The sequence below is a fragment of the Epinephelus moara genome, chromosome 8 (assembly GCF_006386435.1).
Source record: "Epinephelus moara isolate mb chromosome 8, YSFRI_EMoa_1.0, whole genome shotgun sequence".
Taxonomy (NCBI): Eukaryota; Metazoa; Chordata; class Actinopteri; order Perciformes; family Serranidae; genus Epinephelus; species Epinephelus moara.
The window spans coordinates 38,275,105-38,294,206 of record NC_065513.1 but is presented as its reverse complement, the minus strand read 5'-3'; the positions used below and the strand labels follow the sequence as shown (position 1 = coordinate 38,294,206).

Below are 19,102 nucleotides of genomic sequence, written 5' to 3'. Positions count from 1 at the left end.
AGAAAACTCTTTCTCTCGCATGCAAACAGTGGATGAAGAATCCAAAAACAGAGAAATCTCTTGGTGTATTAATGTATTTAACAACAACAACATCTGTTCGCAAACTCTTGCAGTATAATCCAAGTCTCATTTATCCAGTCGTATGCTCAGTACCTCCAATACAGACAGCCCTTTCCGGAGAACTGAACAGAAAACTTATCTATCATCTCTTCAAAGCCAGACTCCATTGACAAAAACAGTAGTTTTACCTTGCTCAATGGGAGCTGCTGGTCTACCACTGCCTCGATCAGTTAGTTTGTGTTACTGTGTGACTTTAGTGAATCCAAACTAACACTCTAAACCACCACAGTAACACAGACAAACATCAGACCAGCGGCTCCTGTGTTCAGCATGGTAAAATTACTCTTCTTGTCAGTGGAGTCTGGCTTTAAAGGACAACTTCAGCATTGTTCAACCTACAGTAAATTCTATTTCCCAGTGTAAACTGATCGAAGAAACTAACATGAACAATTTTTCAAATTGGTCCAGTACTGAGTGACCCGGCAGCAACCAGCAGCAGCAAAACAAGCTGCAATGGAAGCACATGGGGCAACTGAACATCGCCACTGTATGTCCATTAAAAGGTTATTTTGACTCAGAGCAGCTCAGATTTTTACTATAAAGCCTGATTTATGGTCCTGCGTTAAATCAACGACGTACCTACGTCATAGGGTACATGGCTACGCAGGAGGCTCGCCGTAGCCCCCGGCATAGCCTGACGTGCACCTCCCAAAAAATGTAACTACATGTCGAGGCGACGCAGACCCAGCGCAGACAGAGAGGGCTGTGATTGGTTTGCTTGGTAGCAACGTATTTCCAGCTCCGTGTTTCCAGATTGCGCCATCCCCACCATCTTTAAACATCTTCTGTTGCGATGTAGATGTTGCAGTATTAACATACTTTCTTCGACATCCAACAACTCCAACTCCAGCAAGATTCTCTCTCTCTCGGTCACCATTGTTCACTGTGACCGGAAAAGCCAGAAGCTAAACAAAGAATCAACTAGAGACGACGATAACCATTCAGGAAAGGAACGCAGCCCCCTACTGCTCTGGCGGTGAATTGCACCGTGACGAAATGGAGTGACAGAGAAGTTCGAAGGGTTCACGACGGCGTCACGGCAACGATGTAGGTATGACGTAGGTACATTGTAGGTACGCCCCAAGACCATAAATCAGGCTTTAGTGTCTGAAGTGTGTCTTTTCTTTTCACTTGATCCGGTCAGTTTGTTACTGCCTCCTTAAGCAGAAGTCTCTTTCTGAAATACCACGAGATGTCACTTGTTGCAGGTTGAAAAATGCCTAAATTATCCTTTAAAGAGAGCATAGATGAGTCTCACTTTCCTTTCAGAAAGGGGCGTCTGTTTGGGAAGTACTGAGCATAGGACTAGATAAATGAGACTTAGATTATACTGCATGACTTGTTTGTAAAGCAATGTTTTGATATAGTTTTGCTGTTGTTAAATTCAGTCACCTATTACTTCAATTCATCAAGAATACTCAGTTTTTGGATTATTCGTTCAGCAGATGCACACAAGATACTCAAGAAACTCAAATCCAACATAATAGAGGGTGAGTAACGGATATTCAAATGGTCTTTTGGGGGGTGAAGTATTCCTTTAAGTACAGTTCTAAGAGCCACTTAAGCACATATTAATAATTGGTATAAATGTGCTGATATGACACATAGGTTCTGCTATCATTTAAGTTTGCACAAGCGTTTCTCTATATTCTGAATAGTTTATAGTAGTGGACTATATTAAGGTTATGTTTATATTCACTTTATGCCAGGTGGGGTGCCATAAGGCCGTTTAGTGCGCATGACAAAAGGAGATTGTTGACAATGCTTTGTGTTAAAGACGACTTCAAGTTTCCTTTTTGAATTCTCAATAAACCTTGTTCAACTTTTTCCCTGCCTTGTGTGAGCACTGTGGATTGTCAAAGGAAAGGAACAGAAACACGAGTCCAAACCGAGACACCTCACAGACCAAGTGGCCCTGGAACTTTGGGATGTTGAAATAGCCACTATAACAGCATTCAGTAAATGTACTTGTTAAATTCCACAACAAATTTTATTCCCACTTAGTTTATTGTGTTCAGTGCTGTGATTAAACTGGCATTATTTAGTGGAACGGGAACTGTGTCCGGTGGTTAGTAACTCCACATTCCAAAAGAGGCCAGAAACTGACCAGAAACAAGCTCGCACTCAACACAGGACAATCGCCCTGCGTTCATGTGCCAGCCGGCATGAATGCGTGTTATGTAACTCAGAAGGAGCCATGAATCAGCATCAACAGTGAGGTGTTAGTGAAGGCAGGAGCGGCCCCGCAAAAACAACAAGAGGCCGATTGGTGCGACGTTAACTGGTTCCCGAAAAGAAATGAGCTCATTGTTGGTTCACGTCCAAAGCCCCCCGCCGCATTTTTCAGGGTCAGAGATAACTTTGGCCTGTCCGATCCAATCAGGATTCTCTGTAGACGGTGTGTGAACGCTCTAACCACAACTGAGATTTTAACAGGGAACCACACCCACTTAGAAATCCATACATGCTATCCCTATATTCTAAGATGATCTAAAAATGAGTAAACATTAACAACTCTCCCTAAATCCCAAAGCTACAGTGCTAAAACTTTGTGATGTCATAAGGTATAAAGTGTGAAACTGCTCCATAGGCATTGAATGGTGAAAGATGTTATAGATGACAACGAGAGGGGGATGTTCTTAGTATGTGGGCCAGAACAGGCCCGTCAAAGGGTCCAGGTCAGCCCACTGGATGACTCTGCACACCTAATACTGGTGCACCTATAAAGGCTAAGAGGTGCCAGGTTACAGGAGCAAGTTAAACAGTGAGTAGCTACTTCATGTGCTGCTTCAGAAGCTTCCCACCCTGACCAGAATACACTTCTCTGTAAAAACAACAAATACTTATTGTGGTCATATTTAAAGACACTCAACATTGTGCTAAATATCGTCATTCAGCAGCTTCAGTACAAAAGAATCTGCATCAGACTTCTATCTGAAAACATTAACCCTTCTGCTAAGGCACTGCCAAAACTTTAGATTTGTAAATGGTTTGTAAGGCAGATAACTTAACCTGCTTCCTCAATTGCTTCCACTGTAGTTTTGTATGGTGCATTACTACACAGGAATGGAAATGCATGGAAAAATGCATGTAATGACAGCGAGGTGTCACTAAATGTGGAAAAACTTGTGACATATTGTTGAAAATGCACTTATTTTTCTTAAGACATCTCAGGCTGTTCTTCATGTTTCTGAATGTACTTCTTCGCAAACACAAAAAAGGGAAAAACTGGGAGGTGTTGTTATTTATAGGTTATTATGTAATGGTTTTACTGGTCCGGCCCACTTGAGATCAACTCAGGACTGCATGTGGTGCATGAACTAAAGTGAGTTTGACACACCTGGCTTAAAGGCAGTGCTGTCATGAAACAGAGTAATACATTGTTACAGTACTTGAGTATTTTTTGGAAGTATCAGTACTTTACTTGAGTTTTTATATTTCTGTCGACTTTCACTTTTACTTAATAAGATGTATGCTTATACTCCAATACATTTCTCCTTAGCATCTAACTTATTTACTACAAAATAGGGAAGGCAGGAGGGAGGAAGTGACAGACAAATGGATGAAGGAGTGGGAGGGAAAGAAAAACTGGATTTTGTTCTTTAAATCCTTTAAGTTGTGGGAAAAAAATGTGCTTTTGTACAAGTGTAATGTACACTCAATTTTTAAGGAGGTGCACATCTTACTAAGAAATATCTTAATTCTCAAAATGACCAATGAATGCTTGTTTTTTCATTAACAGCATTTACTTGTACTTTTACTTTCAATACTTGAGTAGGGTTAGGGTTAAAAATATTATCAAATTATATAAAATGTTATAAAATTACTTCAGATACTTAAGTACACTAAACATCACATACTTTCAGACTGTTACTCAAGTAATATTCTAATAGGTGACTTGAACTTTGATCAAAGTTGTTTTCTGGCAAGATATCTGTACTTTAACTCAAATGTGGCTTTCAGGTAATTCATCCACCCCTGGCTTAAAGGATACCCTTCAGAGTCTTGTGGCCCCTGGTAGTGCTTTAAATAATACTCCAAGAAATGCAGTTAAATGCAGAGAGGAAGACTGCAAGCTATTAAATATGCATGTAAATAATTGGCTTGACTTCTTTTAGAAACATGGGAGGAAGGCAATAAGCAACCGAAGAAGAAAATGACCCAAAAAATTAGCAAGACATTAGTAAAAAGAGAAAATTAAAAACAAGAAAATTAGTTAAAAAAAAAAAAAATAATAATAATAATGATAATAAAAAAGAGAGAGAGCTAAAAACAAACAAACAAAGGAGGAAATGACCTGGAAAGAGTGCTTAAAAATTAAAATGATTCTGTAACATAATTCTAAAATCTAATAATAATAATAATAATAATTTATTACATTTTTTTTGCAATTTGTGGGACATTTATCAGTTGCTCATTACCTTGTTTTCCCTGTCTTTTTGAGAAAGAATTGCACCAATTAGTTCAGGGAGGGTTCAAAGGTTTAAATACGTGCAAAAGGCATCTGAAAGCAGCACAAGAAAAGTGATGTCGCTCCAAGTTTTAAAGGGTTAAAATACTTTACACAACTGTTGTTTGTTTTCAAGAAAACTCCACTGGACAACTTTAAGCGTTGCTACTTTTCATAGTGTAAAAAAGTACCTGAGAGTGTAATTGAGTTTTACTCAGGAGTATTTGCTCTGGCCTCAAAGACAGTGATCACTGAGATATAACACCTTATTACTAAAAACAGAACACTCTCTCAGTGTCTGAGCTTACGGTTTGCCTCGACCATGTTTAATTATAATAAGAGAATAAGACATATGAAACTAGTTTAATCTGTTGTGCAATAAACTGTGGAAGAGAAAACAGACAACAAATCAAACTCACTCTTCAATCTTCCCTCAGGAATTAAATATATGACGGTCTGCTTGACAGCTATTATGCAAGATACTGTGAGTGTGTGTGATTCTGTGTGTACATTTTCTATTGTCTGCCCTTGAAACTATGCTTTAATTGCCTGGCATGACTTTCAGCCAATTATCCCAATCATTTATGTTTATGCAACACTTGTGAGCATGTGGAGCCATTAGCATCCTCAGAGCTGGATGACCTCTCACCTTCGTTTGACTGCAGCTTCAGGATGTCCTCGGTGCTTCCGCACTTCATGACCGAGTTGATGGACGAGAGCGTGCTGACCAGCTGACTGTTGATGGATCCAAACTGGGACTGGGGCTGGCCGAAAGCATCTGCAAGCTCGCTGTAGTTCTCTGCCAGCAGCATTTGTTGCTCCTGCAGCAGCTTCTGCACCCTCTCGATGTAATGGTCCAGCCCGGCGCCCCCCTGCGCCTGAGCTTGCAGTGGCGCGGCCTCAGTCTCAACCTCCACAGTCTCCCTGACAGCTTGAGTTGGCTGGGAGGGGCCGCACGCTATGTTCCTGGTTTTTAATCCAACCAAGAAGTTCTCGTGGATGCTTACTGGTCCCACCCCGCATTCTTTGGTTTTAGCAGAGCTTGATTTGCAAAGGAATGACTCCACGTCTGTGGTGGTTCCAACAGCAATGGAGCGCATCTTTGCTGTTGAGTGAACATCTTTGATAAGTCCTTCCCCGGCAGCGACCGTCCTCAATTCAATCACAGCTGTGTTGGTGTGCTTGTCACACGTAATCAACCCCATATCAGTGAAAGAGTCAGTCAGGACAACTGTTCTTGTGTTAGTGGATTTGCTCGCAACTTCAGTCTCAGTATTGGTCTGCTGATTTGCTGACTCAGGAGCAGCCATGACACCGGAGTCCACTTTGCTGACATAATCTGGGTCAGTTCCTTGCGTCACCAGCGTCTTGATGGGACTAACGATCACATCCACTGAACAATCTCCGCAGCCGACTGATCTCGACTCTTTGCTCAGCTCCGTCATGGGTTTGCAAAGAGCCAAGCTGTCTACTGATTCCTCTGTGTTAACTCCCACCTCGCAAACATTCAGCTCCACGCCGACCTGCTGGTGGCATGTCTCTACCCGTCTCCCTACACACTGGTCTTTTACCTCCACACGCTCGTGCACCACCCATCTGTCCATCGGGATCTCTGGGCCTGTGCCAACACTCTGCACACTGGGATGACAGGACACTCCGACAGTTTGTTGAGTTTTAGCTGAGTTAGCATGGCTGATTTCCAGATGGTCACCCACTCCCTGGCTGCGCATCTGGACTTTGGCCTCCACACAAGCGTTGTACATCTCCGGCCTCGCCATCAAACCTTTGTCCGCTTTCTTCTTGTTTGAGCCACCAGCCGCTTGGAGCTCCAGTTTAAGCTTTCCCATCTCTATCTGGTGAGTACTTTCTTTCAGCTGCACCTCCAGGCGGTAGATCTTCTCCTTTAATGATTCGATGGTCTGCTGCTGGAGCTCGATCTCTTTCTCAGCTTCAGTGGTCATGCCCAGCATTGCCTCGGTCACGCCAACCGCGGTGCTGTGCATTTCCCGCCGCTCCGTCGATACTCCAACATCCCGGAGACAATGTCCACTCGTCCTCCCAGTGACAGGAAGGTTGTTCATGTTTTCATCAGTAACGATGCCAATGGACTTTTGTTGAGTCTGGTTTTGTGTGAGCTCATGAGGCTGAGTTTCTGTCACATTATTGTCATGGGAAGTTTTCTCCAGAGCTTGGACCTCAGCAGCCAAACGTCTGAACTCCTCCAGCCGCTGAGCGCTCTGTTCCTGGGCTTCAGGCTCCATGATGTGCAGCTCTGTTTCCTTCTGGATGGGGCCCGGGTTCTCCATTTGGTCAGCGCTGCCTACACTGTAGGAGCGCTTGCGGAAACCACCAGGACCTTGATTTTTGGACTGAGCAGCTAATTGTCTCTTCTCTTCCTGGAGAACAGCAATCTTAACCTGTAAGATAGGAATGGTTTTCACCTGCTCCTCGAGCTCCTTCAGCTTCTTTAGTGCCACGACCATCTGCTCTCGGATTTGTTGAAGGTGTAATGGGCTGACGTTTGTCACAGGCGTGGTCATGCCGGAGCTCATGGGGCTGTGGCGGATGGAGCTGCCCATGGATGGCGGGTAGTAAGGGTTGTACTCTCCATTTGGGAGGTGACCATTGATGGGGAGAGCATGATGGGTGCTGGGGGAGATCTGGCTCGGGGCCATGGAGCCTGAGTAAGAGGACAGCGAGCTACTGGAGCCCATGCCGCCAAAGCTGGCAAGACGGCGGCGTGGCATCGGAGGCTCGCTGTGCGGCTGCATGAGCAGACGCTCCTGCTCGAGACGAAGACGTGTCTCCATGAGGGTCTTCTCCACCTGGGGGTTGTGACGAGGGGCAAACCTTGGCGAGGGAGGTGGCAGGAGCAGTTTCTGCTCCTGGATGTTCACATAGGTTTGTTGCTGGGGGACTTCACAGGTTGCTCTGGAGAGGGTCGGGGTCGGCGGCGCAGCGACCTGGGGCCTGGAGTTAAAGAAGACTGGGGACTGCTTGTCGTCGCTGTTGGAGGATGACAGGGAGTCTGTGGAGGTCCATTCAGCCTGAGCGCTGCCCCCGCCAGTGCTGCCCCGAGGCACCACCAAGGGTTTGGCCACTTTGGGCTTCCTCTGGATACTCAGCTTCTTAATGGTGTTGCCCCTCTCGATGTCATCGACATATTTGAGGAAGTCCAGGTCTAGCTGATAACCGTAGGGTGTTTCAACATAGTAGGGGGCCACAGAGTCCTTCTCGTCCTCTGTGCTTGGGCATCTTTGTCCTCTTTCTGAAAAAGAAACAATGAGAACATGTTAGTTAAAGGAATAGTGTGCAGGATTTAGTGGCATTTAGTGGTGAGGACTGCAGATTGTAACCAGCTGAAACTTCTGACTAACACATCCCAAACATGAACTCCTGATTCTTTCAATGTTCATTGTTCAGGAGGTTTCAGGAGCTGAACTACCCGCAGGAGGTCTCTTTCTCTCCAAAATAAACGGACCTGGTGATTTAAGCCAGTAAAAACACTGAATAAAGCACTTTCATGTTACAAATCATTGGTCCCTTTTACACTGCCTGTTCAAGGCCGGAGTTTCCCACCCTTATTCCGCCTCGTCGTTCTCTAAAAGATAAGACTGCATAATGGGGGAACAGATCTGTCCCACCTTTCAGCTGGCAGTGGAGGTAGTAACAGCACTGAATAGACATCTGTGTAAAAAGGACAGCCGGCAGAATGGTTGTAATGTTTTGACGACGTGTTATGCGTTCGACCCAGATTTAAAAAGCAGCTAGCAGTAGTTAGCAGCTAACTTTAGGAAGAACAACAGCCACGTATATATGTCCACAAATTGGGTAAACACTGAGGTTCTGGAGCTCCTTACCCTCTGGGTAGAGGAGGAGATCAATTGCCATATAACAGGGATGGTAAATTATTGTTTTTGCCATGTTATGCCATTGTTAATGTTTATGTTGGGCTGCTAACGCATACGTTACATGTCACTCTAGAGGCTGACGCTGTTGTGTTACATGTCACGCCTGTTGCATCTCTTTTGCTTCTGGGATCCCGGCATACTGTCTATAATCACACACTGATGCAGCATGGTGTTGCTGTTTGGCTTTGTGTAAAAATGCAAAGGCGGCGCAAAGAAGAGACTTCGTAGCAGCCCTGTAGCACGACCTCTGTGTTAAAGGGGCTAGTGTCTCTCCTACGCTGTTCGGCACGTTGCGGATAGGCTGTTAGTCCTACACCTACTGATTTGTACTCATCTTTGTTCTTGAATAACTTAAAATCCAGACGTTCAGAAGGTTTTAACCAGAAGCTGAATTATCCACAGAGGTGTCCAAAACAAATGGACCTGGTGCTTTAATGGGGTTGCTAACTACAGTACATGAAAATGATAATAGCTCTATCTAGAGCCAGTGTGTGGTTTGTCTGTTACGGTTTTCTGTAGAAACACGGCTGTGCAACAAGACAGACTCCGTGGACAAGGACCAGCTCCCTATGTACATATGAACGGCTCATTCTAAGGTAGCGAAAACACAACGATTCTTATTTTCAGGTGATTATCCACTAAAGAAAACATACTTATTATTAATCATATTTTATTTTGCCAATACAGACTCCCAAATACTTAACACTGGACCTTTAAGATTTTTTTGTAAAGGCTGCTACATGTCCACAAATGTAACACAACTTGCAACCAAACTATAACAACAATCTAAAAGGACGCATCAGTTGCCCTGAAACACCCTGAGTGTCAGGTAAAGTGTTAAGTGCTTCCTTGGCCGCTGACAATCGCCATAATTTGACAGTGCAAGTACAAACTCGTCTCAAGTTTCTCACATCTCTGCAGGAAAAGCGTGAGTGATAATCATTTTGGCAAGGGGTGGCTTAAGTCAGCCCAAAACTATGTGAGACGCAACTATGTGAAGCAAACACCAAATAGCGAGAGGCATTGTTAAACTTCAAAATAAAAACAAATGTTGGCTCTCCTCGTATAATTCAGCCCTGGTGAGGTTTGTGGAAAAGCTTGTGACAGATAAACAGGCTGTTGTTGACAAAGCTTGGGTAAGAGAAGAGCCAAAGGGGTCAAAAAACAGACAATGTCAATATGTTCTAGTCCAAAATCCATCCATTATGTCAACACTTGAGTTTTAACAGACACAAATGAGTCACATTTTGAGCACACAGTTTGAAGACTGACATAAAAAAGCAAGCTACAGTGAATTTCCAGAGCTCATACACTTTGTACAAATCAGTCAAAGCTGCTTAAAGTCCAAACTCCTCTCCCGGTCAGAGTCAGTCAGCTCTCCGGGCCATTAGAGACTCCACTACATTCACACTGTGCTGGCTAAATGCAGCGTCTTGTTCTTGGTATGCCTGGAACTCTCACCGACTAAAGCAAACACAGGCTGGAAATAAACAGCCCAGCTCTTCCTCTCCAGTCCTCCCCACCAGCTCCGGCTAACTCCTTCTGCCTGTCAATCCTTTCCATTCAGCTAAAACAGAGGGAGGGAATTACAAGGCTTAAAAACCTGCTGCTGAAACCTCAAAGCCTCGTTGTTAAAGCTGCACTCACCTCAGAGCAGCAACAGCACTCTCTCCATTTCTACTTTTCCTTCTTCTTCACTCCTTCTCTCTGCTGGACAGGATTTAACTGCACTGAGATCTGAGCTGTTTCTTCTCACTCTGTGCACTCTCTTTCTCAATCCTCTCTCCATATGGGGGAGAAAAAAGTTCCACTATTGGTGTAGCACTGCTGTGGCGCACTATTGGACAGCTGCCTCCTCCAATCCTGTGAGGCTCTGAGCCCACAGCGTCCCTACCCAAATAAGAGTCCTGTTATTCAGCTGGAGGGGAGGTGAACTCATGACAATAACAGCCTGTTGTTGAGACAAATGGCTCGGCTACTGTACATGTCAAACTTTCACACTCTGGTTTATACTTTGCAGAACAGAAACTGAGTGTTATTTATATGTTGATTCCAAATTGAAGGCCAGTGCGTGTGTGACTAAAACTCTTGATGCAGCTGACATTTATTTTTCAGAGGTAATCTTAAAATTTATATCATGTAACACTGCAAGTAGCTTATTTGTTCATTTAATTTATAATATTTGGTATTGTTTAGTCGAGAAATTGTCAGAATATATTGAAAAATGCTTCTCAAAACCCCAAATATATTCCGTTTTATTCAATCTAGAGCAAAATATATCAGAAAAAAGCAGCACACTTTAAATGCCGCTGCAAAACAAAAACAAGTCATTTGAAGATTCGGGCTCTGAGAAATTGTCATGCTGTTTTCTGGCTGTTTTGTGCCAATTAATTACAATAAATCTCAACATAAATCACCAAATGAATAATGACAATAACCGTTAGTTTTAGCGCAGTCTTGCTTAGCCAAACCTGTCTCTGCAGCGCTGTGTCAGCACTAGAGAAAGATCCGGAATCACCGATATAGGGGGAAAAAAACACTCTGGGTTGTTTGTATTTCTTTAAACCAATCACAATCACCTTGGGCGGTGCTAAGCCCAGGAAGCAGTGACAATCCCCTTAAAAAACAGTGTCAGGGTGAACTTGTTTGGTGGAACATTTGCATGCGGGGTAGCCAGCACTGACATTAAAATGGCTCCACAAAAGAAAACGTACATACATACGTCAGCTGTGTGATTCAACTTTTAGTGATAAGATGACAAACATAATTTGGTAATCGGTGCCCTTGAGGTGAAGCCTGACTATACTTTAGCTCTGAAGGAGCTCACTGGACCTGTTAAAACCACAGACAATTTGTTGACTCTATGTGGTGCTAGCAGAACGTTATTACTATGATATCACAGAAGGTCAGCCATTGCCACTTTTAGAATGTAAGTTGTTAGACTGAAAGCTGCTGTTATTGTTTCCTGTTGCGAAAAAGATATTGAAAGTGGTAACACATAGATGGCAAAAGAGGCGTAAGTATGCCAGCCTGAATTGCCGGCCAATGGCAGGCTTGTAGCCACAGTCAACTTCCTGTGAGTCAGACTAGTTTCAGCCCTAAAAAAAAATCTTAATACAGCTGAGCTTTAGCTGACATTTCGTATGAACTAGGGCTGCAATTAATGACGATTTTTGTTATCGATCACTCTGTAATGAATTCTTTTTATTAAATGAGTAATCAGTCAGGCCACGGACACTCAACTTGCTTAGCGTGGGGGCCACTTCTGTAAAATGACAGGAGGCTGGGGGCCAGTTAATCGACAAATGTTTATAATATTTATGAGAAAAAACAAATTAGCATGGAAAATACAGTCGCAGCAGCCACAAACAGGTCAAGTGATCGCAGGGGCATTTCTAGGATTTGAGGATATTTGGGGTTGAGCACAGACCCCATATCCTCCCCTGACACGTTCTTTTTAATAAACTAATTTTAAGGGGTTTTAATGCACTCTGGCGTCTTACTAACATAACACAAGTATAAAACAACATTCTCACTGTGAATCAATTTATTTTCATTGTGAATTAGAAAATGGTCGACAGGTCACTCTGCACCCTACTGCAGGCCAGAGTTAGCCCACGAGCTGCAAGTTCTGTGTCACTGATTTAGGCTATAGAGGGACAGAAACCTGTGAGACAGGGTGATCTTGATGTGTCAAAGCTCCTTAGTGATGCACCAGAATTGCTTTTCAACCAACAGTTCAAAACCCAGCCAGGTTTAATTTGGTTCAATTTACAAAATCCACACAGTTAAGAAGCTGGAAATAACAAATATTTGTCATTTTTTTCTTAATTACTGATGAACGATAATCAGGTATTAAGATTGCTGTTCACTTACAAATCACAGAGATTAAATTAGAGCTGAGAAGAACAGTCACTAATACAAATTTATTCATCATTTTTCAACCACAAATACCAAATATTTGCAAGTTCCAGCTTCTCAAATGTGAGGAGTTTGCTGCTTTTCTTTGTCAAATACAATAAAATACAGATTATTTTGTGATTTCAGACTATTGGTTGGACAAAACAAGCAATTTTAAGACATTACATTGGGCTCCGCAAACTTCATATTAAGCAATTCTCAATGTTTTTCTGACACTGTATTAGAATAAAAATACCTCAGAAGATAATCTGCAGAAAATAATTGTTGGCTGCAGCCCTAAAGCCGATATATTACTAATTAAAGGTTAACTATTTGTGCCTGTTTGTGTGCAAAATAAAGCTCTTTCCCATTATTTTTAGGGACCTTTTTCTTTAGAAAGTTTAAGTGCACTTCTTAAGACAAAACCCGGGTTGTTTTCTCGTGCACGGACCTGAAATAAGCACATCCTGTTTTTTCTTGTCTGGTATAAATAATCTGTGAGGCAGCACAGTCATGGTCTTGTGCTGTCTGGTTTAGAGGACTCCCCCTCCTGCACGAGTTACTGACCAGCCACGTCTCTCTCACACACACACACACACACACACACACACACACAGGGGAGTGACAGGCGGCCCTCTGGTACGGCAGAGACCCTGAACAGCTGAGTGATGACCTCATGAACGCGGGACAACTGAAGGGGTCACGCTCCAGTGACGGGGACGAGAGCCCGGGAGTCTGCTGCAGTAATCAGCAGCTGTTACATTGTCAATTTGACAGGGATTACACAACAGTTAGACAGCCAGCAGTGACGGGCAGCACGCCGTCCTTCACTCCATTAAAAACCTAGGAGCTTATTAATCGTAGAACAGATATGATATCTTCAAAACATATCTGATGTCTTCTTCTAGAATCATCCACGCCTATAAAACTGTTTGCACAACTAGCGAATGACACTTTTTTTGGGGGATGCAGTTCCCAAAACTGAGCTCCACCAACATGACTAAGCACTGCTAGTATTTAAGGAATTCTAAAAGGGACCTCCACCCAGATTAAACCCTGTCTTCACTCCCTCTGAATTAGAGTTATTGTATTTTATTCTGTGTCATGCAATCATAAGATAACAAGACAGAGCAACCACATATAAAGTTCCTCTATATTCTTTCAAGCACATTTGACATAACAAAGTTTAAATTATGAGTACACCGTAACAGATCTAAAGCTATAACACCTCCTTGTAAATAAAATTTACTTTAAGAGATTATAGCATTTTGCATATTGCATGTTGCACTAAAACTGTGGAAATAAATGAATAAATAAAAATGGCCGTACATTTCATACTGAAGGAAGAATACATGAGAAATTTTGTGCAGTGAGTTTCAGGGCTGAAACGATGATGAAATGATGTCTTGGTTAACATTAGGACAGTTCAGTCTTTAGGTGTTTGGTTAGTCTTCTGAGTTCTAGAGTTCTGCAGGTTTACATGCACTTTCTTTTCTTAAATCTAGACAACGTGTTGATAAATACATTTTAAAATACAATTTGCGTCATGTCTGGGCTCCTATCGTCGAGTATCAGGGTGTTCCATTTCACATCGTCATTAACACTTTGTGAATTGATCAATGAAAAAGATTTGATATTTTTTCATTTATCAAGTAACAACACCAAACATTTGCTGGTTCCAGCTTCTCCAGTGTGAAAATGTTGTAGTTTTATATCACATAAATCAAATATCTTTCAGCCTCAGATATCTGTTGGTCACAAAAAACAAGCAATGTGAAGATGTGATGGACATTCTTCACTATTTTCTAACATTTTGTAGATTTAAACAAATCAACAAGCTAATCGATAATGAAAATAATCGTCAGTTGCTCCTCTGGATGGTTCGATTTCATCCCAGTGTTGTTAAAAACATCATGAGTTTATTTAACAGCTAACAAAAGCTGAGGAAATCCCCAACTGAGAGTTTTTTAAGTTACTGAGCTAAACATTATGTAAGTCAGCAACGTAAGAATAGTATTTAGAGTTTGGCACACAGCTTCCCAGCCCTGCTCTACTTCTCTCAGCTGGGATATTAAAATATTTCAGCCTAATTATCCGACACTAACCGTACATTCATTCTGTATAAGCTCAAAAGTGATCGCCAAAGAAATGTGGCTGTTAAACTTCCACTCGCATGTTTGCAGCAGCAACTTCTTGCTCGTCTTTCACAGCTGATTTCCAGCCCAGAGGCTCCAACAGAAACCATGTGCTGACTGAGCACAGCTGCTCTTTAAATTAAAGTCAAATACGTTAATATCCGAAAGAAGCCGCAGTCTAATTGTTCGCAGTTCACTTGGTAGCCAAACTCATTGGTGACATTTTCAGTTTCACACATTTGTGCTGAAATCCATTTAAAAACATCCAATCTTTGACGCATCTGCACTTGAGCAATAAAGATATTTCACTGGGTTTTCTGTATTTTCTCTGCACCATGCTGCACCAGCTGAAACTTTTCTGCAACTCCTTTTCACTAACTTTAAGCCCATGAACTCACTCTCCCTGTGTTTGCTCTTAAAATACTGCACTGAAGGCCAACTTTTTGCCTTGATGTTAAAATCTGTGAGGAAAAATATACAACCAGTGCTTCGGCTCATTTTGCACTGGCTCTGTAAAAGTCTAAATTTAGAGCTGACAAAAGCCTTTTAACATCCACAGTGCCCTCGGAGACAGAATAAATTAAGCTACTGGGCTAAATCTGCCTGCCAGTTGTTTGTTAGTCAAACGGTGCACAGACATCACTTGCTTACTGGTCCTGTATCTCATTTTCTGCTGAGAAAAGTAATCACCAATCACACAGATTTAGAAACAGGCTTCTCAATGCTACCAAACATGCACTGCAGCTTAAAATTTACTTTATAACTATTGACATTCAGTGTAAAAAGGATGCAGGACAGAATTACTTGGTTGTGGATGTTTAGTTGTCACCACACAACACGTTTGTTTGGGGTTATTCTTTTTGTCTGCACGAGATGAGAGGATTTTATAGGGGGAAAATTTATCACAAAAAACATTTGTTGGCTCCGTGTTTTGAAGGCAAGATTTAAGCTACTTTTCTCATTTTGAATCTTTGTAAATCGGTATTTTTAGACCTTTGGTCAGAGATAAAAAGCTGTTTAGGTTCAAGGAAATAGTAATGGCCATTTTTTTGTATTTGCTGATGTTTCATAGACAAAACAATCCATTTATTAGAAAACTAGAAAAGTGCACATCTCTGCTAAGCAACCACGTGGCCGCCCAACTAGCCAATCTAGACAATTCTTGCAACAGACGTGCCACAGCGCATTTAGGAAGCTAAAATTCACGCCTTGTCCATTTTTGACAGAGCTGTGGCGCATTTTTAAGAGCACAAAGAGTTCTCGTGCTAACAGGAACTGTACGTGAAATATAGATATTATATAATCATGAGGATGAATGTATTTAAACAACTAAAACACGGCCACAAATCTTTGATCCATGTCGTTCACAACTGCACTTTTACAGCATTAACGTCGTCTGAAGGCTACGGGACAACAAAGCAGGAAACAACAACATCAAACACAATTAAAATGGACCAAAAAAGAAACCATGTAACTACACAGATGCCTACTTCATATGGTAAAAGGAAGCACAAGGAAAAAAGACCAGATCAACAAAATCTGACAGTCTACAAAATCCCAGTGTTGTATTTTGCCGTGCGGCAGACAGAACAAAACCAGGCCGCAGCACAACTGCAAAGATCTGTTCCTCTCGGCTCCCTTACACACAAGATGTCGGTGAAAGTTACAAACAAAGGGACTAATTCATCTAATATTGCACCTGTCTTTAGCGGATCATAACATATTAGGTTTGGCATTAATCTGCAAATACTCAGGTTTAAAATGAAAACAAACTTTCCTATGGATGTCAGTTCTGAGCCATGACGAAGGCCACAATGTGGCCTGCAACAGACGCTAAGGCTTGTTGCTGTAGCCGAGACAACGTCCAGACAACTCACGGCCTCTACAGCCCGGTCAAGAGCCGTGAGGAGTCTGCAGTCAGCAACCACGACAGGTCCTAGAGCGTTTCGATATTCATGTGCACACACAATATGAGGCTGATTGGTCCAGTAGTTTGCAAGATTAGCTGCAGACGAACACATACGACCACATGCATGATCTCCTCCAGGCTTATTGCTTCTGGAGATAATAAATGAGCAAAGAAACGTGACACATGCAGATGCTTCCATACAAGGCCCAAGGGTCACTGCATGGAGTACAAAAATCAAATGCTGACCTTCACAGTCACCAGATCTCGACCCAGTTCAACACCTACAGGAAGTTTTGGATCAAGTGACAGACTTTAATCAAACCACAAAATGAGGAAATATGTTTTGGAAGAATGGCGGTGGAGTTGAAGCTGTTCTGGAGGCTCATGGTGGCCCAACATGTAACTGATTTATCCCTTATTTTTCTCAAGATTTTGGCCTAAAACTCGTCTCAACAACAATAAATAGTGCAAAACTGCCCCTGTGAGCTGAGATCATCAACAGATATTTCCTCACAGTTGCACAGAGTCACTGGACAGAGACATTATTCAGCTGTACTGGACTCATACACACAGCTGCACAGTGGAATAATACAGTGTGGTGCTCACACACTGGTGCATTACACGGAGTGAGAGCAAAGTATGATGCAAGTGCCTGGGTGGAGGGGACTCTGGTGGACACACACACACATACACACACACGTCCTTTCTCATACAGCCAGCCTGGTATTTCCTGGCTCTGCCTATGAGCTCTATACGCCTAATTACTCACAAGACGAAGCAGAGCCAGCATCTGATCAACACCTCGCACTGCAGCAGCTCAACACCAGGAACAGTGACACACATCCGCTCATACAGAAAAAACCCAGGAAACAAAACAAAAAGGACAATACGAACATTAAAGCGGCACATTCCTGCCCTTTTCAGACTGAACACAGGCAGGACGGAGCGAGGCTGTGATCTATGAGCTTCTTGTAGAAACTCACAGGGCCGTGCCAGACTCTGCTGCCAAATTCAACAACTTAACTCTGTACATGATGATGCAGACTGGAGGAAATGTTTGGGCTTCCTCTGCAAACATCAAGGCAGCTTGAAAAACTTTGCCCACATCTCCACGTCTTTTCTCATAGATGGTCAAGGAAAACAATGAGCGAGTGTGCAGGCTGGTTTGTTTTCAGTCACCAGACCTGCAAAAATTTACCAGAACAACCATTAACAAACAGCAGTTTTGGAAGTTTTCTGGTTGTTCAGGCCGTTTCAGACAGTTTATCCCTTAATCTCAAACTAGATGATGCTTCAGGGATAAAAAGCTAATTAACCTGAGTGTTAAAACAGAAGATCAACCAGCTGAAGGGGAGGACTGGACCAACAAAACACTGAATGCATCAAAGCAAAAACTGCTGCAAATTTTACTTTTACTAAGGTAAAAACTTACAATGAACTTTCCTTGTTATGATCTTTACAGACCGCCACAGACAGCGGTGCTACATGCTCCTGCAGATATCGTTGAACACTCACACCATCGACAAAAACTTTACATTTAAAGAACTTTATACAGAAAACAGACCGCAAGAGCAAGAACCAAACACAGCTGGGGAATTATAATGTTTTAGCAACATATTTGCGCCTGGAAAATGCAAGGTCAGGTGCTGGGTGCTACACTTGTGCCTACTCTCAAGGGTGCAGAGTCAGTGCATGTCTGCTACACACAACCAGAAATTTGCTCCCATTCATTGTGTATTGGACGCAACTGATTAGCTGCGCAAAGCACGCTGGGATACCTGCGATGTGGACCAAGCTGGCATCGCAACGAGAGGGAGTGACAATTCTAAAACGGTGTTCACATCAAGACAGTCAATCAAGCTGCAGCCACAAACAACCAGCGGGTGCAGGGCGTACTCGTACGTCACCTGCACCATGACGGTGCGTGCCCACTATACACAACCAATTTGCCTATACTTGTGTCTGCCCAGCACCATAAGTCAGCTGCGGCTTGATTGGCTGTCTACATGTGAGCACCATTTGAATTTTTCAAACTGTCACGCCGGCAGTTTGGTGTGCATCACAGGTATCCCAGTGTGCTTTGTACAGCGAATCAGTCGCTTCCAACATACACATTGAATGGGAGCTCATGTATAGTGAGCATGCACCGTGACATTGCCAAGTGACCATAACCAGCACCATATCATAGCCTACTTAACAGAAATCCCAGCCTGAAGCAGATCTTCTTCCAGGCATTGATTTTAAGTGTGTATTAGGCCTAAAATATTGTCCATGGGACAGATGTAAAGCTCTGGGTCTAACATATTTACCAAAGACTGATATTCATGGAAGAAAGGAAAGATATGTGCCAGCTGTGATTGGTTGGTCCTTGTCAAATGACATGCAGTGTGCGCTGCTGCATTCCAAAAGTTCAACTTTGTTTATCTCAAGGCGCAGCTGCACGCCCCCAAAAATATGGGCTTGGAAGCGCTTTCATGCTGTCACTTTCACTTTTGAGCATGTCTTTCACGTGTCTGCATTGACAACGGTGGATTTGAGAATTCAAAAAATGCAGCATGTTTATAGTCTACAGAGGTGCTAGCAGCTCTGTGAGGCCTTAGTGTGTAGCAGGTACGACGTTTGCCACGTTCATAATTTTGTAAAGCCTGTTAGCATGTTAACATCCAGCAACATTTAG

At 42.7% G+C, this 19,102-nt stretch overlaps 1 protein-coding gene across 4 annotated transcripts in view; it reads right to left on the bottom strand.

The window, feature by feature from the left end:
- The window catches only part of kank1a (KN motif and ankyrin repeat domains 1a), an 86,268-nt gene that overhangs the window by 10,830 nt on the left and 56,336 nt on the right, over positions 1–19,102 (bottom strand). For all 4 annotated transcript variants that reach the window (XM_050051811.1, XM_050051815.1, XM_050051814.1 and 1 more), the window contains exon 3: positions 5,220–7,838. In XM_050051811.1, the coding sequence (XP_049907768.1) occupies positions 5,220–7,838 (2,619 nt within the window). The remainder of the gene's footprint in view (positions 1–5,219; positions 7,839–19,102) is intronic.